Source organism: Doryrhamphus excisus, linkage group LG11 (assembly GCF_037039965.1).
Source record: "Doryrhamphus excisus strain RoL-2023G ecotype Guam linkage group LG11, RoL_Dexc_Guam_v1.1, whole genome shotgun sequence".
Classification (NCBI taxonomy): domain Eukaryota; kingdom Metazoa; phylum Chordata; class Actinopteri; order Syngnathiformes; family Syngnathidae; genus Doryrhamphus; species Doryrhamphus excisus.
In genome coordinates this window covers 19583370-19610726 of record NC_136367.1, presented here as the reverse complement: position 1 = coordinate 19610726, position 27357 = coordinate 19583370, and the positions used below count along the sequence as shown (strand labels likewise).

General features: G+C 41.5%; 1 protein-coding gene across 1 annotated transcript in view; it reads left to right on the top strand.

The window, feature by feature from the left end:
• The window catches only part of LOC131127666 (integrin alpha-5-like), a 40152-nt gene that overhangs the window by 2180 nt on the left and 10615 nt on the right, over nucleotides 1-27357 (top strand). Inside the window, exons 2-18 of the mRNA XM_058069774.2 lie at nucleotides 10220-10344; nucleotides 12345-12445; nucleotides 12538-12658; nucleotides 13741-13802; nucleotides 13923-13968; nucleotides 14054-14179; nucleotides 14862-14906; nucleotides 15145-15188; nucleotides 15322-15378; nucleotides 17194-17246; nucleotides 18638-18846; nucleotides 19381-19572; nucleotides 19639-19684; nucleotides 19765-19878; nucleotides 21465-21520; nucleotides 21727-21884; nucleotides 25006-25143. Coding sequence (XP_057925757.2) covers nucleotides 10220-10344; nucleotides 12345-12445; nucleotides 12538-12658; nucleotides 13741-13802; nucleotides 13923-13968; nucleotides 14054-14179; nucleotides 14862-14906; nucleotides 15145-15188; nucleotides 15322-15378; nucleotides 17194-17246; nucleotides 18638-18846; nucleotides 19381-19572; nucleotides 19639-19684; nucleotides 19765-19878; nucleotides 21465-21520; nucleotides 21727-21884; nucleotides 25006-25143 — 1693 coding nt within the window. The remainder of the gene's footprint in view (nucleotides 1-10219; nucleotides 10345-12344; nucleotides 12446-12537; nucleotides 12659-13740; nucleotides 13803-13922; nucleotides 13969-14053; nucleotides 14180-14861; nucleotides 14907-15144; nucleotides 15189-15321; nucleotides 15379-17193; nucleotides 17247-18637; nucleotides 18847-19380; nucleotides 19573-19638; nucleotides 19685-19764; nucleotides 19879-21464; nucleotides 21521-21726; nucleotides 21885-25005; nucleotides 25144-27357) is intronic.

The following is a 27357-nucleotide window of genomic DNA, read 5'->3' as shown; positions in this document are numbered from 1 at the left end:
CGGAATGAACGTGCAACACTTCTCACCAAACAGGGCGCAGACATGTCCTTTCTCCGCCAACAACATGTCAAGAGCAATGCGGTTCTGAAAAGCCATCAAAGATGTCGCTGACAATTGCTCATGAATTGCTTGAAAACCATCTTGAGTATAATTTCCTAGCCTCTGCACATTGTAGTGGATGTAGTTGATCCTGTCTACATTTTTATTTATCGTTATCCAAGGAACAATAGATTCCCACCCAGCTGCTATCTGATTAACCAGTTTGTAATCATCAGAAACACCTCGTGGAACACCTATGGCATCGATGTATGTTGGGTCGTTGTCGCTCCATCCTGGTGCTGAGCGCTTGGTCCGATACCAAGAGCTTGGAATGACGGAGGAGAGTCCAGCAAAAAGTTCTTCAGCAGTCAGTTTGTATATGCTTACTGGCAAGATGAGGGTGACAGATGCACACAGTCCTGTGGTATTGTAGGGTAGTCTGTCATAGATGGTGTTTTCTCCACACCACCACCATATGTCACTCCGTGATAAGGGTGTAAAATATTCATCCACAATTTCAGTTTCAAAACACTGAGAAGCACTTAATGAACCCAATATTGTACCAGTTCCAATCCTGTTGATACACGTGAAATTTCCCCTTGCAACTTTATTAGAAAACAGTGGTTTCTTCTTCTCTGGACCTGTAAGAGGGAATGTTTTATCAAACATGGCACAACTCCCTGTAGGATTGGTCTTGGCCATGACCTGTAAGAGACAACTTTTATTCAAGACAGAAGGAACTATTTGTAGTAGTGGTCTTGGTCCCATGCAAACCACACAGTCCTGGTCTGTGGTGTTTGCAGCTTGTTCCGCCATGAGTAACCAGTTGTTGTTTTGGCCTGACACACCAGTAATAACTTGGAACCAGTCATCATTAGTTTGAAGCATTGTTACTTTAACTCCTGCTCTAATTGTTGCTTTAGTAAGTTCTGGCTTCTTTAGCTTAGCCGTATAAGTTTGACATAATTGAATCGGGTAACATGTGTCGTATCCTGTTCTCCATTGGCATAACAAGAACTCCCAGCAGGAGCAGCCTAGCCCCACACACGAAGTATCTTTAGACGGAATTGGGCTTAGAAGTTGTCCTGAACTCAGATCTACGGTTAAGATTAAAGTCTTGCCATTGTTCTTTTCTACAAGTGACAGAAGTGGTCTTTGATGCCTAGCATACTCGGTTGTAGTATATGATGACCAGTCATAACCTTGAGGATCTGCCACTAATGTTTCCCAACTCCCTTTCCTATCGTTAATCATATACCAAGGGCTCTTATCTGGTGTAGCGTGCACTCCCATGTGACGTAACTGAGCAACTGTTAGGGTGATTACCGTTGTTTTATTTTGTGGAATGCACACTCTGAGTAGGCTGACATGCTGGTGTTGACCACAGGCAGGGTCGGTGATATCTTGCTTTATGTTTAACTCAGAGTATCGTTTGCCAGGCCGATGTATCTGTAACTGTCCATGTAGCAATAAGCTAATTCCCGTGATAATTAGTCCAAGTGCCGTCGTCAATATTACTGCTACTCCTATTTTTGTTTTAACCTGAGCCATGTCTTCAGGTATTCCCTGGTTGCCTCTAAAGTCTTACAAGGCTGTGGACAATCTTCACCGGGTTTGAGACGACTACACACTAGAAGTGCAGCCCCCTTTGTAGTCGGACTTTACCTTGCAAGACGGTAGGCACCTTGAGAACCCTTCCAACAAGCCCTTTTATTTATTATTTATTATCTTTTTATGCCTTTTTTTTTTTTTTTTTTTTATACGATGAGTTCTACAATGTAATTCCTACACTGAATTTGACGATAGGAACAGTTAATTTAGTCATACTTTAGAACCTTTTTGCAATGAGTTAAATGAACCCAAGAACCCCTTTCCGCTATTTTAAGTGCTGTTGGAGTTGTCAATAACACTTGATATGGGCCTTCCCACTTTGGTGAATGCCAATGTTTCTTCTTGATGCTTTTAATCAGAACCCAGTCTCCTGGTTCTACCAGTTGGTCATCCTGTGGAAACACGGACGTTTTGTTGTCTTCAATAAGTGATTCATTTTCACGTTTAATATTATGCAGTACTTTTCTCATATAGTCTGCTAGATTACTATCATCGCTTGTTTCCCATTCATTTTTAAAATAAGGTAATCTGTATGGTCTACCAAATAACATTTCATAAGGCGTTAATCCAGTCACACTTGTTATATTAATGTGTAATTTTACCAAGTCTAAACACTGTGTCCATGGTCTTTTTGTTTCTTCCATACATTTTTTCAGTCTATTTTTAATCGTTCCATTCATTCTTTCAACTAAACCTGCACTTTGTGGGTGATATGCACAGTGTCGTTTTAAATCTATATGGAATGCTTTCCCAATATTATCCAGTATTTGATTTACAAAATGTGATCCGTTATCGCTGTATATTCTTTCTGGTATGCCGTATCTAGGTATTATCTCTTTACATAATGCTTTGGCTACCGTTATTGCATCAGGATGTTTAGTCGGAAATATTTCAACCCATTTGGAAAATGAATCTATTATTACTAGACAGTATTTCTTTCCCTCACTTTGGTTTAATTCTATGAAATCCATATGTATGTGTTGGAATGGATATTCTGGTTTTGGAAACTGTCCTCGTTTTGGTCTCATATTGCCTTGGCTATTGTGTTTAGCGCAAATTAAACATGCTCTACAAAAATTTTTTGAATAGGAAGTAAATCCATAAGTTGTATAAACGGTATTTACTAATCCCACCATCCCCCCTGTTGAGACATGGGACTTCCCATGACTCAATAAAGCAGCCCATTTAAACAAATTTTTAGGTAGGATTGGTTTATGAACGGGTCAACAATATATTCCGTCTAATATTTGTGCTCCCTTCCTGAGCCACATGTCCCTCTCTTGTTTAGGAGATTGTTGTTGCATTTCACGGAGCAAGTCACAACAAATCTGATCCTCCTGTTTCAAACCCTTTTCTTCAGCCTGTAGAACCTTGACTTCCCCTAAGGCCGCTTGCTTAGCTATTTTATCAGCGAATGCATTCCCTAAAGAAATGTCATCCGTTCCTGAGGTGTGCGCAGCACATTTGCATATAGCTAATTTTTTGGGTAAGTGTACGGCATGTAATAATTCTGTCAACAGTTTAGCATGAGTAACCGGTTTCCCCACAGATGTAACCATACCCCTGTTACTCCAGTATTGGGCAAATGTATGGGTAGTAGCATAAGCGTACTGACTATCAGTGTAAATTGTGACATTTTGATCCTTCATTAATTTACAAGCTTCCGTGAGAGCCGTAAGCTCAGCTGCCTGTGCAGAAAAACTTTGTGGCAAGGCACCTGCCCTTAGAACCGTATCGCGTGTAACCACAGCAAAACCTGTCCTCGTCTTCCCCAAGTCATCCTTGCGGGAAGACCCGTCAACAAACAAAATCTGACCCTCAAGCAAGGGTGTGTCCTGCAGATCAGGCCTACTTTTAGATGTTTGTTCAGCCAACGCCTGACAATCATCAGGCACCCCATCCTCACAAGTTGGAATGAGTGTGGCTGGGTTTAATGCTGTGCACCTTTCTATTGTCAAATGGGGTTGTGACAACAGAATAGACATGCATGATAAATGCCTCGCAGGCGACAAAAATGTCATCTTGGTCTGTAGTAGCAAAGCGGAGACAGCATGTGGTACTTTCAACACTAAAGGGTGAAAGAGGGTCATCCAGACCTGTTGAACTTCCGTTCCATTCAGATGGTAGGATTGTCTTAGATTTTCCATTTGAGTCACACATTCAGCTATGTCCTCTTTGGGAGAGGGTATCCCTTCAAGGGCCTTCTTGATGTCATCTTTTGTCCAGGTCCTAAAAACCCTAATTGTCAAATCTTCACCATTTTGACCTGCTCTGGGGTTTGGTAATTCAATGAGGGGACAAAGATCTTCTAGCGGAGGTACATCTTCTGGTAGACGAGATGTTCCTGAAGAGAACATGTTTTCTCTACCAGTTACCATTTTCTTTGTCCAATCACCTACACTGCCCTGCGATCTAGTATAAGGCACGTTTGGTGCAGTAGGTGCAGTAGGATGTAAACTAGCTGCACTAGGAGGAGAATAAACTGGTGGTTTATTATCTTCCTCTTTTGGTGACCTTCTGTCCAACATTTCTCTTGCTTCTCTGTACGGCCCTACATACTCATCATCTTCTTTTCTGTGAAACAACATGGTTGTTTTATCTCGCTCCCTACATTCTTGTTCCTGTTTTTTATCTCTCTCCTGTTGCTGCCTCTCCTGTTCCTCTTTTTCTATTTTAGCCTGCTTTGCTCTTTTTTCACCTGCCTCTCTCTGTCCTGCTATTTTCATCCATACGTAAGTATGCTGAATACCTTCTTTGTTCATTTGTTTTTCCTTACAGTTTGTTTTGTTTCTGATTTTTTGCTGTAAGTCTTTTATTCCCGCCGTAGAAAGTTTGCCGTTAAAATCATATTGTTTTATCCAATATGGTAGCGGTTTTAGTGCTTCTGGATCTTGTTTTTTCACCACTGTTCAATCTTTACATTCTAGTTTGTCTATTTCTTTTTTACATTTTGACAATTTGGTCCCAACTATGATGAGTGCTCCTAGGGAGTCCTAAATAGTTGGGGATGTTCGTAGTGAGGTGGTGATTAACGTCTTATTGTGGTAATTGTCAAGCTTCTACCCCGGTGAGGGCGGACAATTCTTGCCTTTGCATCCACAACAAGTCACCACTTACAATCTCACTGTTTGGTATGGAGTTCGAAACCTAGTGGTTATCTTACTCCCATTTACACTCTCATACACACTGTACACACTGTCATGCACACTCCTTTAACGCGTTTTCCTTATGCCAGAGGACGCCGCCGTCCTGACAGATTTTACTGTATCTTTCAACAGAGCGAGTCTATCCCTCTCGCGTAGACTTAACTGTATCTTTCAACAGAGCGATCAACAGAGCGAGTCTACCTTCGCGCGGACTTTTACTGGACTTTGTACCTGATAGAGTCTAGAATTGTCAGGGTTTTATACCTTATCGCCTAACTCGTCTCCCCTTGAATACCGGTATTTTATTTCACTTCACACATTCCCTTTTTAAGTGAAATATGTACTCACTCACGCCTCTGCGATCCTGGATCTCCGTCAACCGTCGGATCCCAGCCCGAGAGGGAGGAACCAGTCCCGGAAAGGGTATTGATTGCTGTGGCCACAGACTTGCCTGGATCTCACTCCCACGCTGGAATCCTCAGGTCTATTGGAATCCGGCTCGAAGGACCAATTTAATGTTAGGGTTAAACCCAAAACATTATCACCAACTGTGAAAGAAGACACAAAGACGTGAGATATAGGCTTGCAAGGAGAGTAGATCAGAGACTGTTCAGCAACAAATCTCCAACCAACTCTGAAACAGTCTCTGCTCTCCATCCTTTTATTAAAAGTTAGGTATGCCCTATTACATGAATCTCATCCTAAGGGGAGGGGGAGCAATACAAATTGGTTGAGAACATTGAAGCATTTCTTCAGATAACAGGAATGAATGGTTCAAAGAGACATCCTGGTTCCGGGTGCCTCAAGGACATCCCGTTATCGTGTGCCTGTAAGATGAATCATACAACTGTGTGATATATGTGTGCAATAATAACTTGGATATAAGTTATACAAATGTGTATTCTATGTGTGCAATAGTAACTTGGATAATATAAGGCAATGTAATTAAATGATATATACAGCTTTATTCCAACAAGTCCTGTGACTTATAATCAGGTGTGACTTATATATGTAAATATACAATCATCCCTGATATCGATCTGTCAATCAACACAGCAAAGTACATGCCGGCAAGTCCTAAACTAAACTAAAGTAAACTAAAGTAAACTAAAGTAAACTAAAGTAAACTAAACTAAACTAAACTAAACTAAACTAAACTAAACTAAACTAAACTAAAGTAAAACAACCTCAGCTATCACTGGGGACTTTAAGAGGAAGTGTTATGTCACCGGAAGGCTCGTTTATACATAATTGATGACTGTCAATCAACACAGCAAAGTACATGCCGACAAGTCCTAAACTAAAGTAAACTAAAGTAAACTAAAGTAAACTAAAGTAAACTAAAGTAAAGTAAAGTAAACTAAACTAAACTAAACTAAAACACCCTCAGCTGTCACTGGGGACTTTAAGAGGAAGTGTTATGTCACCGGAAGGCTCGTTTATACATAATTGATGACTGTCAATCAACACAGCAAAGTACATGCCGACAAGTCCTAAACTAAACTAAAGTAAACTAAAGTAAACTAAAGTAAACTAAAGTAAACTAAACTAAACTAAACTAAACTAAACTAAACTAAACTAAACTAAACTAAAGTAAAACAACCTCAGCTATCACTGGGGACTTTAAGAGGAAGTGTTATGTCACCGGAAGGCTCGTTTATACATAATTGATGACTGTCAATCAACACAGCAAAGTACATGCCGACAAGTCCTAAACTAAACTAAAGTAAACTAAAGTAAACTAAAGTAAACTAAAGTAAACTAAAGTAAACTAAAGTAAACTAAAGTAAACTAAACTAAACTAAACTAAACTAAACTAAACTAAACTAAAGTAAAACAACCTCAGCTATCACTGGGGACTTTAAGAGGAAGTGTTATGTCACCGGAAGGCTCGTTTATACATAATTGATGACTGTCAATCAACACAGCAAAGTACATGCCGACAAGTCCTAAACTAAACTAAAGTAAACTAAAGTAAACTAAAGTAAACTAAAGTAAACTAAAGTAAACTAAAGTAAACTAAAGTAAACTAAAGTAAACTAAAGTAAACTAAAGTAAACTAAACTAAAACACCCTCAGCTGTCACTGGGGACTTTAAGAGGAAGTGTTATGTCACCGGAAGGCTCGTTTATACATAATTGATGACTGTCAATCAACACAGCAAAGTACATGCCGACAAGTCCTAAACTAAACTAAACTAAACTAAACTAAACTAAACTAAACTAAACTAAACTAAACTAAACTAAACTAAACTAAACTAAACTAAACTAAACTAAACTAAACTAAACTAAACTAAACTAAACTAAACTAAACTAAACTAAAGTAAAACACCCTCAGCTGTCACTGGGGACTTTAAGAGGAAGTGTTATGTCACCGGAAGGCTCGTTTATACATAATTGATGACAGGAATCTTAAATGTTTAGGCTTTTTCTACAAAGTAAAAATGAACATGACACCGTATAACATCACCACGTCTTTGTGAATTCATAGCTGGTCTAATTATTTTCATAGCTCGCTCAGTTTACCATCATTAAAATGTAGACATCGGAAGGGAAGATTATGGACTAATTTCTGGATGCTAAACAACTGATGTGGAATTATTTAGCTCGTGATATATCTCTCTAAATCAAACTATTCTTGCTGTGAGGTGAGTAAACAAGACGGCAGGAAATGCTGCTTTCCAGGGCGAGAGTGCTTGTTTCTGCTGGAGTCATGCATTCTGACAATTTAGCCAGTTTTGCTAAGTGTTTGTCACTATACTATCTTTGTCTAAGTCCCGCATGCAACTCATTCATAGAACTGAAAACAGCTCCTTCATTCAGGTTGGGAATATTTCACTCGGAATTAAACAAATTAGATTGAAAGTCTTTAACTGGGGCTGGAAATAGGTCAGCGATATATAACGTTGTCATGAATTCAGTGATGCGGAATGAGATTGGGAGCTCGGTGAACTTGCTTCCTGGTAACCGTCGGACCAGGAAGCAAGTCAACTTGAGGGGTATGGAAATAATAATACTATAGTCTCTCTTTTATCGCACTTAATTCCAGACCCGATCGTGATAAGTGAATTTCCAGTATTTAAAACCCCTTTACAAACTTCTAAATATCGTTTATAACAATATTACGGCCCTCATGACATGAAGCAAAACACCTTAACACGCTTAACTTACTCATAACGATTAAATATTAACAAGAACTTGCAGTAAACTTTGTTTTCCAATCAGGCCACACAGAAAAGCGTCAGATACTCAGGTCAAGATTCCATATGGTTTGATAAAGAATTGACAAATTGACAAATCCCTGTGGAAATGTCACCATAAGGCAACGCCACTTATCAGCCAATCCACCGCTGTTGCTTGATCCCTTCACACTGACTCACACTCATGTGACCGTATATCAAAACAACCAGACTTCACTGAGGAAACCAAAGAAAGGGGCCCATTTAACCAGGATTGACCAGGAATACTGATAAATGGAGGCCCTAAGCATGCACAAGTGAGGTCGCTATCAAAATATCAGTGGTAGTTGCCGCGTGTGTGCGGCAGTGTGTCACGATAATGAGCTTGATTATGTGCTTTTATTTATGGTGACCTGCCAAGGCACGCACGTCCCATAACTCACATTCGCAATCCAAATATACACGGATGATGCTGCTGATAGTGGGGTGCTTTACTCGGCTGACCTCAGTGCAGCGAGTGTGGGTCTGTTCTCGTTCAGTGACATTGTGAATATTATATATATATATATGTATTAATATTCATGGTTGTGTCTATATGTACCAATTTTGAAGTTCCACGAAGCCCCAGGTCCCCACAAACCGCCAGATTACATCATATACCAGGATGTCCCTCATTGTAGGGGTTTCATAAGATCTCCTGTCAAATTAATTAATGTTCTGTGAATATTATATATATATATATATATGTATTAATATTAATGTTTGTGTCTATATGTACCAATTTTGAAGTTCCACGAAGCCCCAGGTCCCCACAAACCGCCAGATTACATCATATACCAGGATGTCCCTCATTGTAGGGGTTTCAAAAGATCTCCTGTCAAATTAATTAATGTAATTAATCAAATCAATTAATTAATCAAATAATTAATCAAACTAATTAATGTGATTAATCAAATCAATTAATTAATCAAATGAATTTGAATTATTAAAATGAATTTGAATTAATAACCATTCATTTGACTTAATTAAAATTAATTTGAATTAATTAAAATTAATCTGATCATTTTGCCGGCCTCAATATATTGCCATGTATATATTGCTTCACCATTGGTTTCAGCGCCTTGGCACATTAGTTCCATAGAACAATACCATGAACGAAGTGAGCCCTTTTATCAGTCTCTTGGTCTCAGCGGGTGGAGGCGGGGCCTCCAGCATACACACAGAGTGCAAAAGTGTAGTCTAGTGACACTGAAGAAGTGTTTGTGAGTTGGAGATGCATGGATAGATACATTGCACTGCTGTTGATGTGTTCAGGTTCGGGTCAGAATAAAGTTCTAAAAGAGCGTTTGTGCTATTGTGTCTGAGTCTGCCGTCCCATTTTTGAGGCCATTTGAGAACCCCAGCTCCCAGCCAGCCATCTTCTCCATTAGCAGATGCTCATGCTTAATGGAGTTAAAGGAAAGGAATGCACATTTTCTGCCCTGACAAGCAAATCCTGACACACATCATAAAGCGCTGAAAAGCCTGTAAAGAAATTTCAAGCAGGATGTTTTTATTGGACGTGTTTTAATTTGACTCTGAGGGTTTTCTGCTCAAGACATAGACTCGATGAAGGATACCTATGCGGATTGAAACGTCAGCGAAGTGGCGGAGTAACACGTCGTCGCGTGGCTCCACTGAGAGGAAGAACAACTTCACTTTTGTTCTCCTTAGTTAACTGTCGAAATTCGACCTTTATTGTTTCTCCCACGGCAATGAGGCTGACCTGTCCAGTTTGGGGCGGGTAAAAGAAAGTGAAAGTGAAATTGTTGACATTGTTAAGATTGGCTTCATGCACGGTCCAACAGGAAGTTAAATAAGCGCATGTAGATGTCTGAGTGTATACAGTGGATAAATACGTACATACATTAGGAGGCCCTCTGGTGGGGGTCGTCTGTGTGGGAATCTAATGAAAGCATATAAATATCCCTGCTGTGTTCTCACAAGGGTGGATGGGGTGGTGGGAGTACACAGTCGGTCTGATCTCTGCTAATGTCATCAGCCACCGTTCTCTTCATTCACTCGCAATCTGGCTTTCGAAAAGGCCGTGTGGAAACTTTTAAATCTGTTGATTTGCAAAACACACACAGAGACTCATTTGGGTTTTTTGAATATTGTCAAATATAAATAATATATCTTTTTAATATACATGGACAGGTCTCACATAATAATGTGACTCATTTTGTTCTTTCTTTTTGTTGTCCAGTGTGAGCATTCTGATCGGCGCCCCGAAAGCCAACACCAGCCAACCTGGCATTACCGAAGGAGGAGCGGTCTTCCTGTGCCCCTGGAACCAAACAAACTGCAGCATGATCAACTTTGACAAGCAAGGTAGGCCGTCTTAAATCTTAATCTTAAATTCACAGTTTGCTTCCACAACTCATGGGGCGAAAAAAATCTCACTATTTGGGTTTAATATTTAGTAAACGCTCAGCTTTGCCTAACTACCCATAACGTGGATGAGATGAGTTATGAGGCCTTGACTTCTTAGCAGCTCCTGTACATGACCCCGAGGTCAGATGTACGGCTCCCTGCCATCTCAAAGCCCCTAATCCAGCCTCTCTGTTGGGATAGAAGCCGGCCTTTCATGTCTCCCTTGTGTTTTAATAATGGCTGTAACTTTCCTTCACTCCACCCCTTAGTATGTTATCCCCTTTCTGCAATGGGTTGTGTTTGCAGTGTTTCCACAGGACTGTGATTTCCTGCTGGACTCAGGCCAAGCGTTGTGGACGCTGTCGCATTTGGACAGAGTCACTGCAGGAACGGTGCTGCCTCCATCTGTAAAATAAAAAAATTATCCATAGGTATGAATGTGAGTGTGAATGGTTGTTTGTCTATATGTGCACTGTGATTGGCTGGCCACCAGTCCTGTGTGTACCACGCCTCTCGCCCGAAGACAGCTGGGATAGGCTCCAGCACCCCCCGCGACCCTCGTGAGGATAAGCGGTATTGAATGAATGAATCTCTGATTTTGTTCGCTTCTTTCATCAAATTTTGTCAACATTTCATGTTGGTTTTTGTCGATTAATCTTAGTCGATTAATCTGAAGCTTGTTGTTTGATTAATCGAGTAATTGTTAATTAGTGGTTTGGTTTGCAACAGATCAGAAAAAAGGCAGAAATGTCCATCACTGTTTTCCGAGTGGTTAGCGCGCAGGCCTCACAGCTAGGAGACCCGAGTTCAATTCCACCCTCGGCCATCTCTGTGTGGAGTTTGCATGTTTTCCCCGTGTGTGTTTTTTTTTCCGGGTACTCCGGTTTCCTCCCACATTAATTGGCGACTCCAAATTGTCCATAGGTATGAATGTGAGTGTGAATGGTTGTTTGTCTATATGTGCCCTGTGATTGGCTGGCCACCAGTCCAGGGGTGGACCCTGCCGCTCCCCCGAAGACAGCTGGGATAGGCTCCAGCACCCCCGTGACCCTCATGAGGATAAGCAGCAGAAAATGAATGAATGATTTTTTTCCAAAGTTAGGCAAAGCTGGATGGATACAACAATAAATAAATAATAAATAAATAAATAAAAAAATAAAAAATAAAAAATAAAAAATAAAAAATAAAAAATAAAAAATAAAAAATAAAAAATAAAAAATAAAAAATAAAAAATAAAAAATAAAAAATAAATAATAAATAATAAATAATAAATAATAAATAATAAATAATAAATAAATAAAATGGAATACCAAAATAGTTGTTGATTAACTGGATAATCGATTAATCATAATTCATAGATTAATTGTTGCAGCTCTGTGCCAAGCGACCATGATAATTACATACACTATAGCGACAAAACGATTGTGACCATTTTAACACACACACGTGTTCACTCTCAATTTCCTCATCAGGCACACTTCGGACACACTTACAGAAAGCAGCCGCATATATAAATAAACATACCGTAATTACAGAAAAGTTTACACAGTTACAGAGAGGAAGAGTTGGGTAATTTGGCAGGAAAGCACACACACCCATACGCCCCTATTAGTCTACCACACTCTCTTTTAATCACTCTTTCTTCTGCACAGTCGGGGACCTCTTAAAACAGACTCTGTCTGTGCGGTGCGGCCGTTGGAATTACAGTACCAACAAGGTCCAATTACATTTGACTTGTTTGATGTCGCCCTGAAAGGGGACGGATTAAGACCGCACAACAGTGCCATAATAACATAATAACAGTTTAAAGCCGAGGAACGCTTTCACATTAAGCCTTGGCAACACGACTTCAAACACTGATGACCTGGAGCTTATTTTTACGACTGGAAGTGACAACACATGACACCAGGGACTTTTCATCCCAGTTTCCCGATGTTTTGCCATCTGTCTTTTTCTAGGTGATCAGTATTTTTATATCAACGAGGTGAACACTCAGGTTGAGTTCAAGTCCCATCAGTGGTTTGGAGCTACCGTGCGTTCCTACGGCAACAATATCCTGGTAAGAGTCACTCTGTGATTGTTGATCTAGTAGTTGTGCTTGGATTCGAAGCATGAGAAACAACTGTGTGTGTGTTTGTGTGTACCTTTCAGGCTTGTGCTCCCAGGTATTACTGGAGGACCGAACATGACACTCCCTTTGCCGATGTTACAGGAACTTGTTACCTCTCTGACAGTCTCAAATCGTTTGTGGAATACGCCCCCTGCAGAACAGGTGTGTGACTGCAAAGTTAGCAATTTGATGTGTAGATCTCCGCCTATTCGCTCCCTCACATCTTTGTGGATTTCCTTTCTTAAATTGGGAGTCATTTGTTTTTATGGTAATGTAAATAGATGGCGCTATCCGCAGGGGAAAATAAGTGTTGCAGCTATGAAACCAGCAGAGGGTGCTGTCTTATAATTCAAGTCCAACAACATTTTCCTGCAGGAAGATGCTTTGACAAGAAGTGATGTGATGCAACTGCATGTTTTAAAAGTACACTGATGCATGCATTAATCCCTCATTTAATGTGGTAAATTGGTTCCAGACTTGTAATACAGAACCGCTCCAGAACCGTAATAAGTGAATTTACGAGAAGTAGGATTCCTTATTCATAAACCAAAAAACACATTTTGCTTATTGAACTACTCCAGACATGAAATAATGCTCATACACTCACCTTTACACCCATATTACCCAATTTACCATACATAATAAGACAAAATATGGCATATCAGACATAAATAAGACATAGTCTAGACTCAAATCAAATATTTTCATCGTGAGAGCATGGAAAACCTGTTTCAGACCTTCTAAATACCGTTTTTAACATCATGAAAGCCCTCTTGACATGGAATAACACCCTTATACTGTCTTTCACACTCAAATGACCAAATATAGTAGACATAGTAAGAGAAAATATGACATATCAGACATAAATAAGACATAATATATACTCAAATAAAATATTTTCATAATTAGAAAACCTTAGAAAACCTGTTTCCAACCTTCTAAATACAGATTTAACATTATTAAAGCACTCTACACATGAAGTAACACCCCTATATTCCCCTTTACACTCAAATTACCCAATATAGTAGACATAATAAGAGAAAATATGACACATCAGACATAAGTAAGGCACAAAATGTATCAAATTAGCCCACTGTATTTTTTAATTTTTCTTCATGTGGCTCTCGGTGAAACAGGATCGGACACTATTGATATGATGTATTAATATTTACTGAGACGTCTGTTTAAGAGGGAACAATATTGGCCAATCATGTACTGCAAATATTTTGGTGTTGTACCTGCAGAAAGGCACGGACCTGCAGGACAGGGCTATTGTCAAGGAGGATTTAGTGCCGACTTCACGAAGGTAAGAGCAATATTTGCTGGGCGTCGGACATCATCCCACTGCCAGGCAGCGGAGATTAGGGGGAAAATTACACACTTTGTTTTTTGGTTACGCGGAAATTCCTGCTGTTGTGCTTTTCAGGACGGGAGGGTTATTCTTGGTGGACCGGGCAGCTTTTACTGGCAAGGTGAGCTCACGTCAACGCGAATACCTTTCGGAGAAAGTCACGTTCAAAACGTCAGGTAACTCTTTGCTACCCGACTATTTTACAGGTCAGCTGATTGCAGCCACGCCCGAGGAGATCGTTAAGGCTTACTACCCTTCGTACTTCTTACTGTCGGTTGCCGGGCAGATGCAAACGGGGCAGGTGCAGGGCAGCTACGATGACAGTTACCTGGGTGAGGAAGTCACTTTATCACAATATTGATGTACTATGCCTCCATACATTAGTCCGCAGATACATTTTTCTTGGGCTTGGATATTCTAAAAATAAAACATCCATTCGTTTTCTATGCCGCTTGTCCTCACTCGGGTCACGGTGGAATGCTGGAGTCTATGCCAGAGCGGCGAGGTACACCCTGGACTGGCCACCAGCCAATCACAGGGCACCAACCACTATTCACACCTAATGTGGGAACCCCCACGCAGGGATGCCCAAACGGAGACTTGAACCTGAATCCCGGATTTCCTGACCGTGTAGCCAACATGCTAACCACTAGTTAGCTAACCACTTTGAATTTGATCATTTTGCCGGCCTCAATATATCGCCATTGTGCATGCGTGTCTGAGTTCCTTTGTCTTTTGCCTCCGAAAAGGGCAGGAAAAGAGTTCACTTTGGTACATAGAACAACGGCATGAATGGAGTGAGCCCTACAATACAATCTCCGCTCGCGTACATATGAAGTGCAGAAGAGTAAGGCAGTAGAAATGAAATTAGTAGATTGAAATACATTGTCATCATTTTTACGTTTTTTTTATTGTACTTTTCTTAGAAGTAACGCTGTAATATTATGTCATCACATAACTAATAACTAAGAACATCTTTTCCATCTTTTTCAAACTTGTCTCGTGTCTCTGCAGGCTATTCTGTGGCTGGCGGGGAGTTCAGCGGGGATGATGAGGAAGGTGAGGGGTCATGTTGTCCAAACACACAAAGGGTGTAGGGTTTGTTGACCCCCCCCCCCCCCTCAGCTCTAAAACCCCTTAGTCTCCACACACATGACTGAGTATGTCTCCTGTAGTTTTGACATATCGACGAAAAAAAAAAAAAAAAAAGACCTCAGAACCGTGTAAACATTGTTCCGGTCCTTTGATGTCGGCTCTCGTCTTTCTAACCTTTTGCCCCTCGCTGTCCTTGTTGCAGATTTCATCACAGGCGTTCCAAAAGGACTCATGCTGTATGGTTTAGTAAGGAGTCATAATACATTATTGATTCGACATAATTCTTAAAAATGCAAATGCTCCTTTTATACACAGCAATGTGTTATGAATGAATGAATTTGGTTTTATTGGCTTATAATGAGGAATCTTCCCCATGCAGGTGAGCATATTAAATGGAAGGGATATGACGTCACTGCTCAACGTGACAGGAGAGCAGGTATGTACATTTTGACTGGACTTTAGCAAGGTTCCGTTCACACATACATGTAATTTGACACTATTTTTATTTATGAAATGAAATTAAATCGTAAAAAGTTTCAAGGATTCAAAAGATAAAAAGACGACACAAAACATGTTTTGAGTATTTGAAGGAGTTTGGACATGCCGGCTACGTCAGTGGGAATCAGTTCTGTGCTACGTTGTGTATTTTCGCGACATGTACGAACATGTGACCAACCCAAACGTGCGCTTTTGCGACATGTGGGAGATAATCAGCGGGTGTTTAGAGTTGTCAAGCTCGGCATGAGAGGTGCTAAGTAAACGCTTGTAGTGAGCGATGTCAAGGCAGGACTGATAGACGCTCTCTGCGGGTGAATGCTTTGCTCTGTCGGCTCTTGGACCGAGCTGTTAAAGTCAGCTGTAAAAACACCTCGGGGGGGGAGACCCTCTTGGTTTAAAAAAAAAAAAAAATCAGATTGTGTCCATTGTTGCACGGTGGAATTTCTACTGCTTTGTTATTGTGTACTGGGTTTGGGTTTGGTAAACGTAAATTCGACATTCAGAATTCCAATACTAGTTTTGCTGATTGTCAACTCAAAGGCAAACATTTTACAGCAAATTTATATAGTATAGATGGTATTACAAGCCCAGAACCGTTTTTTATACGTATATTCTCAAGAGTCAATACTATAAAAATGAAATGTGGCTATAACTTCATGTTTCAAATTCAGATTTTTCACTTTCTTATTGTCAGACTGTTCTGGACCCCCAAAAAATGATGTGGTGGGCTGAATCTGGCCCCTGGGTCTTGACTTTGATACCTGCACCATAGTCCATGGCTTTACCAAACTCCTCCTACAAAGTCAGTCATAGACTTACAGCCGAAGGTGTCCTGGTTCTGGTGGTCCCAGTGCACTTATGGAGAACCATTTGGGCAATTTGGGGTCAGTAAAGAAATCCAATAACATAACAACACCAGTTTACATTGAGGAGGTTGTTATTCCCAATCATCCAGAAGGATACTTAGGTCAGGGTACCTGAAGGTGCAGGGAAGTGACGTTCTCGTCCACTAAGAACGACTCGAACATGTAGGCACTGAGTTAGATAAATGAAATTCCATGTCCCAATAACTAGATTTGGGACGCTTTAACAAAGACCAGATGCTCGTGCTGGACTGCCACCCAATGCGCAAAAGTACCAGACTGGTTTGCCCCCGATGTGGGGATCCCATGTGGCTTTCTTGGGCCGTAGGGTCTTGGGTTCTGTTCATGAAGGCCTTCCAAATCACTCCTTATCTGGGTGTGTTTGTATTAGGGGACCCTACCGGGGGCGTATGGCCTCTGACAACATGGCTCCAGCGGATTTGAACTTTGTCCTTTACCTTACTTCATTGATACTGATACGAGGAGCGCCGCATGATGACGACTGTAAAACAATCTGTGGCGTCAAGGCTTCTAATCTCACAACCGCCGCAAAGCGAGGCAAAGCGAGGCAAAGCGAGGCAAAGCGACGCAAAGCGAGGCAAAGCGATGTAATCTGACCTTTATTGTCATGTGTCAGATGAAATGAAAGCAGAACAGCAGCGCTGTATGAATCACTACACCCGAGACACCCACCTCGTCTATTCTTGTCCTTACAGAAGCTCTAGTAGAAAGCTACTTGCGAATACAAACACCCCAGGGGGAGTTTAGGAGGAAGCCTCTGGGGTTGACACCGGAGCGTACATAAGCGAGGAGGGAGAGAGAAAATAAAGAGATCCATGCAGAGTGATGTAATTAGAGGCTAACTGAGTCTTGTTTTTAATCTGTTCCAGATGGGGTCCTACTTTGGCTACGCAGTAGCAGCCACTGACATCAACAATGATGGGTGAGTGCATGGAGTGACGATGCACAAATGAGGAAACATCGGGAAAGGGGAGGAAAAAGAGGGCGAATAAGGGATTGATGGGATTTAAGATGGGATTTAAGGGGAAGACGTGGGTCGTTATGACAGCCCATAAAAATGGTTCCTCTAGTTGTATCCACAGCAGTCATTTAGGAACAATTTATTGGGAAATTCATTCATTCATTTTCTACTGCTTATCCACACGAGGGTCGCGGGGGTGCTGGAGCCTATCCCAGCTGTCTTCGGGCAAGAGGCGTGGCACACCTTGGACTGGTCGCCAGCCAATCACAGGTCACATATAGACAAACAACCATTCACACTCACATTCATACCTCAATTAACCTAGCATGTTTTTGGAAATCGGAGTACCCGGAGAAAACCCACACATGCGCGGGCAGAACATGCAAACTCCACACAGAGATGGCCGAGGGTGGAATTGAACCTGGGTCTCCTAGCTGTAAGGTCTGCACACTAACCACTCATAAAACAGTGATGGACATTTCTGCCTTTTTTCTGATCTGTTGCAAACCAAACCACTAATTAACAATTACTCGATTAATCAAACAACAAGCTTCAGATTAATCGACTAAGAAGAGAATCGTTTGTTTCAGCCCTAAAAGGGCAAAAGGAGGAGTTATTATTCATTCATTCATTTTCTACCGCTTTTCCTCACGAGGGTCGCGGGGGGTGCTGGAGCCTATCCCAGCTGTCTTCGGGCGAGAGGCGGGGCACACCCTGGACTGGTCGCCAGCCAATCACAGGGCACATATAGACAAACAACCATTCACACTCACATTCATACCTATAGACAATTAACCTAGCATGTTTTTGGGAATCGGAGTACTTGGAGAAAACCCACGCATGCACTGGGGAAAAAATGAAAACTCCACACAGAGATGGCCAAGGGTGGAATTGAACCCTGGTCTCTTAGCTGTCAGGTCTGCGCACTAACCACTCGGAAAACAGTGATGGACATTTCTGCCTTTTTTCTGATCTGTTGCAAACCAAACCACTAATTAACAATTTCTCGATTAATCAAACAAGCTTTAGATTAATCGACTAAGAAGAGAATCGTTAGTTGCGTGCAATTACGTGCAATTATACGAAAACAATTATTGGGAAATGTTGACTTAAATATTCCACAAATGTGATGCTGAACACATTCTGGTGGACTTCTGATTGGTTAAGAAAACTAGAAGACACTGTGTAACTTCTAGTGTACTGTATTTTTGTGTACTTTTGTAGTGTACTTTTTATCCAATTCCTCTTTAAATTGTGTTATGGCTTTTGTTGTTGTTGTTGTCTTGACAACAGCCAACAATATGATAATATCACATCCTGTGTACAGTTAAACATGTCGACTTCCTTCCCAGACTGGATGACCTGGTGGTAGGAGCTCCAATGTTCATGCGTCGCGGCTCCAATGGACATTTGGAGGAACTAGGGAAAGTTTACGTGTACCTCCAGAGGGGGCCTTTGCAGCTGGAGCCCACCCTGGAACACCTACTCGGCCGTCAACCTTTCAGTCGATTCGGAACCTCACTGGCGCCCTTGGGTGATCTCGACCAGGACGGTTTCAACGGTATGATTGCTAATTGAGTCGCTGATAGTGTTGTGGTTTTCTGGGCTGATTCTGTTTGTGTATTCTTAACGTGTGGGTTCGGTTCCCACCCAGTGATGGTGTGATAGTGAGTGTGAATGGTTTCCGGTTCCCTGCGTCCCGCCCCACAGTGGCTCTATCGAACATGCACTGAGGAAATGATCTAAATAGAGAATATGATTCAGGTTTATTTAGTACATATTATTTTTACAGCTTGTCTGTATTAAATATAAAATGCATATTGGACAGAATAATGAGTCACTGGATTATGATTCAAGACTGGTTTTTGTTGTCCACCCACTGTGGAAAGCCACCGTGTGCTCATGACTCATGTAATAATTGGGAAGCTGCTCTTGGACCATGATGTTGAGTGACATTGCTTAAAAAAAAGAGGCCAACTAAATATTCAGCAAACCACAAAAAATATGTTACTTTGGATCAGAGGTTCAAAGAAATCAATTATGTAAAACCACCAAATAATAGATGCTAAACACTGTGTGCTCTTCCTGTGTACAGACGTGGCCATCGGCTGTCCCTACGGGGGAGAAGACCAACAGGGCCGGGTTTTCATCTACAACGGTTACTCAGGAGGACTGAAGGCCACGCCCTCTCAGAGTCTTGCCGGCCAATGGGCTTCCAGCTCTTTCCCAGCCAACTTTGGTTTTGCGCTGCGCGGCAACACGGATCTGGATGGAAATGGTTACCCAGGTAATGCATTCCAGTCTCGGCGTCCTATTAAATTCCAGTCCCCGTTTTAATAACTTACTCCCGCAGACCTGATTGTTGGCGCTTTTGGGGTGGACAAATCCGTGCTGTTTAGGTGAGTTTACAGTCGTTACTCCAGCAGTGGAAGAGCAGATAAATAGATGTTTTTCTTTGTGGTACCGTGCCTTCACTCAGGTCTCGACCGATAGTGAACGCGAGTGTGTCTCTCACAGTACAGCCAACCATTTTCAACCAAGAAGAGAAGCTTTGTGAGCTTTCCACAGGGATTGGAACCACTGCCGTATCCTGGTATGAGCACACTTTTCCTCTAAAACCTTCACTTGGGGCTACCATAGTAACAGGAAGCGTATACGTTGATTTATCCCTGTTGTGGAAATGTCTTTGGCTCTTCAACAAAAAGCTTAAGTGTTTCACTAGCTCTCTAAAAATAACCAAACGTGGAAACTCTTAGAATTGTCCCGTATTGAGAACGTCAAATGACTTAATATTCGCCAGCTTCCTGTCCAAGCTGCTTCTATCTACAAACACGTCATTCTGAGACCAAACAGAAAAAGAAACAGCTCTGTTTAAGCCTTATTACACGTGGGGCTGTTTTAGACTTCTAACAAACTGCGGGCTGTTTTTCCAAAAGGTTGATTAGTACAAGCTCTGTGTTCGTGTTTATTGGGGTTTGGGAAAACGTTAATGGGAGGAAGTAGAATAAAGGTGGAATCATCATACCTGGCCTTATAGCCAAGCTTGTTTCGGGGAGGATGTGGTTGGCATGCTTGTCTCATCTTGGCTTGGACCAGTTTAGAGTTGCTTGTGTGGGATTTTTCTGGGTACTACAGTTTCTCTCCAGTCCAAGAACATACATCCCGAACAACAGTGGACCACCATCCCCACTAAACAGTCTGCAAACAAACAAACAAACAAATAACTATTTATTATTATGTAGTGGGTGCCAGCAGAAGTACATAGGCAAACAACGCTCCCGGATGCTGAACATCAAGTTGACAGTCTAAGCTTTTAGCTAGAGGGCTAGCACCCTTGACTCTTATTTTATGAGTCCCGATTCAAGCCCGGTGAGATGTATCATTGTAAGATTGAAGAGATATACCGTATTTTCTGGACTATAAGTCGCAGTTTTTTTCATAGGTTGGCTGTTGGCCTGTGACTTATACTCCAGAGCGACTTATAAATGAAAAACTGTTGATGCTACATAAACACTGGACACCTTTTCTGTTCATGTTTATTTTTTGTGTAGCTGAATAACCATTGTGTTAGCATATCTTACATATATTCAGCCTGTTCTCTATTCTTTTATTAATGTTAGAACTTGCCTTCCAAGAGGACGTCATGTCTGTTTTGGTCAAGTAGTTAAAATAAATTACTTGCAAAAAATGCGACTTAGGCTGCACGGCGATCGAGTGGTTAGCTTGCAGACCTCAATCCCACCCTCGGCCATCTCTGCGTGGAGTTTGCATGTTCTCCCCGTGCATGCGTGGGTTTTCTCCGGGTACTCCGGTTTCCTCCCACATTCCAAAAACATGCTAGGTTAATTAGCGACTCCAAATTTTCCATAGGTATGAATGTGAGTGTGAATGGTTGTTTGTCTATATGTGCTCTGTGATTGGCTGGCCACCAGTCCAGGGTGTACCCCACCTCTCGCCTGAAGACAGCTGGGATAGGCTCCAGCCACCCCCGCGACCCTAGTGAGGATAAGCGGTAGAAAATGAATGAATGAATGAAAATGCGACTTTTTCTACCTAATTATGCATTTTTGTCTTTGTGCAACTTATACTCCGGAGCGACTTATAGTCCAGAAAATACAGTAGTATTTGCCCGTGTGTATGCACAATATCTATTTAATAATTATTTCATATTTTCTTCAGTGTCAGCCTCAGTTTCTGTGTGCTGGCTCATGGAAAACACCTCCCTTCTACTTTAGGTGAGACCCCCCCCCCCACACACACACATACACATACACAAGTTATGTGGATTGCAAGCATGCACCTTATCTTTCTGCATTCTGTACCAGACCAAGATAAAAGGCATGTTTTTTTTACACATGCAGAGTGTTGCATGTGTGGTTTTTACATTTATATTTATGCAAATACTCCATGCCTTTCCTTTTCCTTGTGTGCATATTTAAAGGATTTGCGGTGGAAATTCAGTTGGACAAAATGAAGCACAGCCAGAAGAAATCTGTCAGGAGGACTCTGTTCCTGGATAGTCAGCAGCCCAGTCTGGTGAAGACCTTGCGGCTCACCAATAGAGAACGCCTTTGTCACGACACCAAGATCTATCTACGGGTCAGTCACGTTATCCCACCTGTGTGTCTTCCCAATGAAATACACATGAATGACATCATGTCATCATGTAATTGATCACCATGTAAATGTGCGATAAAACAATGCTTTGTAGAAATATATGCATACATACATATATGCATACTTTGCTGGAGAAATACAGCAACGTAAAAGGTCAGGAAGAAGCCAGCTTGCAAGCACCATTAAACTTAAATTGTCCTCAGTAGGGTCCGGACTTCCACAAAAAGCAATGTTTTTTTTGGATCAGCACCAAAGTGTACTCTTGACACATTGACTGCCTCCTGTTTGAATTTGTTACAGAGATTCATAATTCATTGGAGTGGCCTTTTATTGTGGCCAGGCTAAGGTACACCCCTGCATCCCGATATGTGTGATAGAGGAATTATGAATGCTCATTTTCAGACAGAAACAGGCCTTTTGTGTACATACAAAAAGTTTTTAAATGTCTGTCTATCTGATTTTGAGGCTTGCACGCTCCCCCAACACAATCTGTGGAGTGGCCTTTTATTGTGGCCAGGCTAAGGTACACCCCTGCATCCCGATATGTGTGATAGAGGAATTATGAATGCTCATTTTCAGACAGAAACAGGCCTTTTGTGTACATACAAAAAGTTTTTAAAAGTCTGTCTATCTGATTTTGAGGCTTGCACGCTCCCCCAACACAATCTGTGGAGTGGCCTTTTATTGTGGCCAGGCTAAGGTACACCCCTGCATCCCGATATGTGTGATAGAGGAATTATGAATACTCATTTTCAGACATAAACAGGCCTTTTGTGTACATACAAAAAGTTTTTAAAAGTCTTTCTATCTGATTTTGAGGCTTGCACGCTCCCCCAACACAATCTGTGGAGTGGCCTTTTATTGTGGCCAGGCTAAGGTACACCCCTGCATCCCGATATGTGTGATAGAGGAATTATGAATGCTCATTTTCAGACAGAAACAGGCCTTTTGTGTACATACAAAAAGTTTTTAAAAGTCTTTCTATCTGATTTTGAGGCTTGCACGCTCCCCCAACACAATCTGTGGAGTGGCCTTTTATTGTGGCCAGGCTAAGGTACACCCCTGCATCCCGATATGTGTGATAGAGGAATTATGAATGCTCATTTTCAGACAGAAACAGGCCTTTTGTGTACATACAAAAAGTTTTTAAAAGTCTGTCTATCTGATTTTGAGGCTTGCACGCTCCCCCAACACAATCTGTGGAGTGGCCTTTTATTGTGGCCAGGCTAAGGTACACCCCTGCATCCCGATATGTGTGATAGAGGAATTATGAATGCTCATTTTCAGACAGAAACAGGCCTTTTGTGTACATACCAAAAGTTTTTAAAAGTCTGTCTATCTGATTTTGAGGCTTGCACGCTCCCCCAACACAATCTGTGGAGTGGCCTTTTATTGTGGCCAGGCTAAGGTACACCCCTGCATCCCGATATGTGTGATAGAGGAATTATGAATGCTCATTTTCAGACAGAAACAGGCCTTTTGTGTACATACAAAAAGTTTTTAAAAGTCTGTCTATCTGATTTTGAGGCTTGCACGCTCCCCCAACACAATCTGTGGAGTGGCCTTTTATTGTGGCCAGGCTAAGGTACACCCCTGCATCCCGATACATATGTGTGATAGAGGAATTATGAATGCTCATTTTCAGACAGAAACAGGCCTTTTGTGTACATACAAAAAGTTTTTAAAAGTCTTTCTATCTGATTTTGAGGCTTGCACGCTCCCCCAACACAATCTGTGGAGTGGCCTTTTATTGTGGCCAGGCTAAGGTACACCCCTGCATCCCGATATGTGTGATAGAGGAATTATGAATGCTCATTTTCAGACAGAAACAGGCCTTTTGTGTACATACAAAAAGTTTTTAAAAGTCTTTCTATCTGATTTTGAGGCTTGCACGCTCCCCCAACACAATCTGTGGAGTGGCCTTTTATTGTGGCCAGGCTAAGGTACACCCCTGCATCCCGATATGTGTGATAGAGGAATTATGAATGCTCATTTTCAGACAGAAACAGGCCTTTTGTGTACATACAAAAAGTTTTTAAAAGTCAAGTCTGTTTTTTTGTCTGTTTTTGTTTCTGATTTTGAGGCCCCCCCCACCACCATTTTTTCGACATATTTGTAAAATGTCCCAAGCGAGGTTCTAAAATGCCATGCTATGTTTAAAAAGAACTTGACGCTACTAGAATGTAAACTGGATATCGAAGTAAAAAAAGTAAACATCCAAATAGCTGAACTGTAAGTGGATGCAACCACGAAGCATCGCCTGGAAGCCTTCTATAACTTTTTATATTTGTTTTTATCGGAGTCATAGAACATTGTGTTCTGCACCTGCAGCACCCGGTTGTTGCAATTACTGTATCTTTTCGGAACGATACAAAGGTTAAAGTCATTTCCCGATGGAGAAGGTTTGAAGTTTGTTTGAAGTGCTGTTTTTAGAAGCACTTATGACTGAAGGCTGAGGCCAACCGACAACAGAAGCAATCTTCTCATCACTCGGTGGTGGTCTGATCAAAGAGCAGGCCTGACAAAAGCGATCAAGGACATAATGACTGCGGCATTTTTGTTCGTCGACGGGATAAGAGGTGGTTTGTCCTGGAACTGGCAAGCATCCTGTCACCTGTCAGTTAACGCTAACCTGATGCTGCACCTTTTAGTCCGTCTGTACTCACATTTTGGTGGACGGAGGAACTGAATATCTTCGAAGAAACAAAACAGACAAAAGGAAGAAAATGAGTCGATTTGAGGACATTGAAACGGTATTTGGGGAGCTGCCCACTACACCACTACACCACTACACCACTACATCTAGAGGTGAAACATGGATTTGCAGTGTGTTTGAGGAAATTGTTGTTCTTCATCCAGGAAGCAGTTCTTGTACAGAAACCCAAAGAAACGTATGCAGTACTTCTCCTCTTTGGACGAAAGTGTGGTAGAGAACAGACCAAATTATGGACTTATTGCTCCCCTCCTATAATACTATAACATCTAGTATGCTGAGTGTACATTTACAATACACTATTATATGTGTGTAATTCATAGATCCTTCAACATTTCCCATCTTCATCTTCTCTGTTACTCAAGTGCATTTTTTTGTTTTGGTTTGCAGCCAGAAGGGGAGTTTCGGGATAAACTCTCCCCCATATTCATCAGCCTGAACTTTAGCCTGGATCCTCAAGCCCCAGTGGACCAATCTGGCCTCAGACCTATCTTGGATTATGAGACCGAACAGCTAATAGAGGAGAGGGTACGTACGTATATCGCCTCGTCCATAGCATGTGCATCATTTCCTGCTATATTCAGTACCGGTCCAAAGTGTCATACTTTTTCAATTTCCACTGCTGTGCAAATTTTTGGTCAAAAACAAATATTCATGTATTTTTTTCCCCCAAAATAGACCCCTTTACCCCCTAAAAAACATCTAATTCACCATTAGTGGGTAATATCATGTACATATCATGTACATGTATCTGTTTTTATCGTCTCTTGCCTCCAAACAGACAGGAAGAGAGTTCACTCTGTGCATTGGTTTAGCACTTAGACGCTTCGTAGAACAACGGCGAACAGAGCGACACCTCTTGTCAGTCAAGGCCGCTAGCATACAAACGCAGTGTAGCTTCCTGAGTAGTAATGGAAGGAGGGAAAAAGACGCTTACGAAGCCAAATGCCACAGTCGCCGTAAAATGGTGTTCTTTCACAGAACGTCATCGCAAAAGAAATACTGTCCCTTAATACAGTTGCATTACAAGAAATGCTGCAAATGTTTGACAGACAGTATGAATTTTCTGTATTGTTTTGTGACACGGTTTGTCTGCTTGTTTACTGTACTTTTCGTAAAATTAATGTTAAAATCTTGACTCATTTGGTTCTCGTGGACCCGATCTCATGCATCGTCTCGTCTTGTGAGTTCGGTGAAAAAACTATGGATTTTATTGTTATTTGATTCTCCCGTGGGTTTTAGCTAATGACTCCTTGTCGTCCCGTGGTGGTTTCCTGTGAAACAGGACAGTCATATTAAACTTCCCCAGTTCTGTGCCACCACGGGAAACTTGTGCATAGCATGTTTTACACTCGGCTTTTTGAACTTTAATAAACAGTTCTGAAACACTGTTGGGGGAAAAACACATTGCGGTCATTATGAGCATGATGTAAGGATGTGTTTGATGTAGGATGTAGTATTTGTATACAGTATTACATACAGTATACCGCAGCCCCAGCACAGTACTTAAATACCCACAGACCTGGAGATGTAAGCATAGAACCGTCAAACTGATTCCCAGTTGAAAGGGAGGCGATCGCAGATGGTCATCTCATCTCCCGCTGTTTTCAATTAGTCTGCTGCAAATTTCCAATAGCATATACGGAGGTTACAGGCCACCATTTTGAAACTGACATGAAACACGCAGCCCCTTTATGGTTGTGAACCTCATATGGTCGGAGGTTAAGGGTCAATCCCAATAGAGCAAGAGCTGATTACTAGACTTGGGTCGTTTTTTTCCACCTCTGGCCAAACGATGTGGGTTACGGAAGACTGCTGAGCTTTGGTTCTGCAAAAAAACACACAAGGAGAACTGACAGTTCTGTTTGGGTGGGGTGTTGCTCTGCATTCAGACATCTGGATGTAGTTTGTTTGTACGCGTTGCCAAGCGCTCTCGTCCAAGGGACGGCGCTCTCCGGTCTCAGCACGTGCTCTTGAAGGTGATGTCTACATGTGATGTGCATATGGGAATGTATACATCGCTGGCGTGCTTTCGGTTCTGTACAGAACACAGCCTGGGAACCTTTAAGAAGAGACTGTCAACGTAATCTATTGCTGTTCTTCCTTGTCTTGACTTAAAAGGAAATGGCAGCTTTCCAATCCATTTATTATCAATAAGCACAAATCATCTGATTTTCCAGCATGGAGCCCGACTCTGGACTGGACTGCAGCCTATAAATGCAGGATATAAATGACTATAATATGGCTATTGCAGAATATACAGATTATAAACAGTATGCACAGTATGAATGTGACAAGATATAATAACTAATATGTACAGTAGTGCAATGAAGTGACTATGATACAGTGTGGATATATATAGGGAAATAAATAACTAAGCTGTTCCTGAACCTGGTGGTTCTTGTTCGTAGGCTCCTATAGCGCCTCCCTGAGGGTAGGAGTATGAGTCCAAATCGTCTCTAATGGCCGGTCTGGGATCGAATGAGTTAACGTTAACATGAGCTAATGCAGTAATGTTGTTAGCTCCGTGGTGATGTGCCTTTGTTTTCATAATGATTTATAATTGGTTGCACTGTTTTACAGATTATTCTTTGCATGGCATGCATGGCATGTTGTTGGGGACCAAGATCCCAGTTCACCACATCTCACCACAGCTTCATAAAGGGGGGAACATTGTCAATGTAATGAAATGTAGCAGCAGTCCTGAGTCACACGGATGTAGTTTATAGACGCTACATCCTG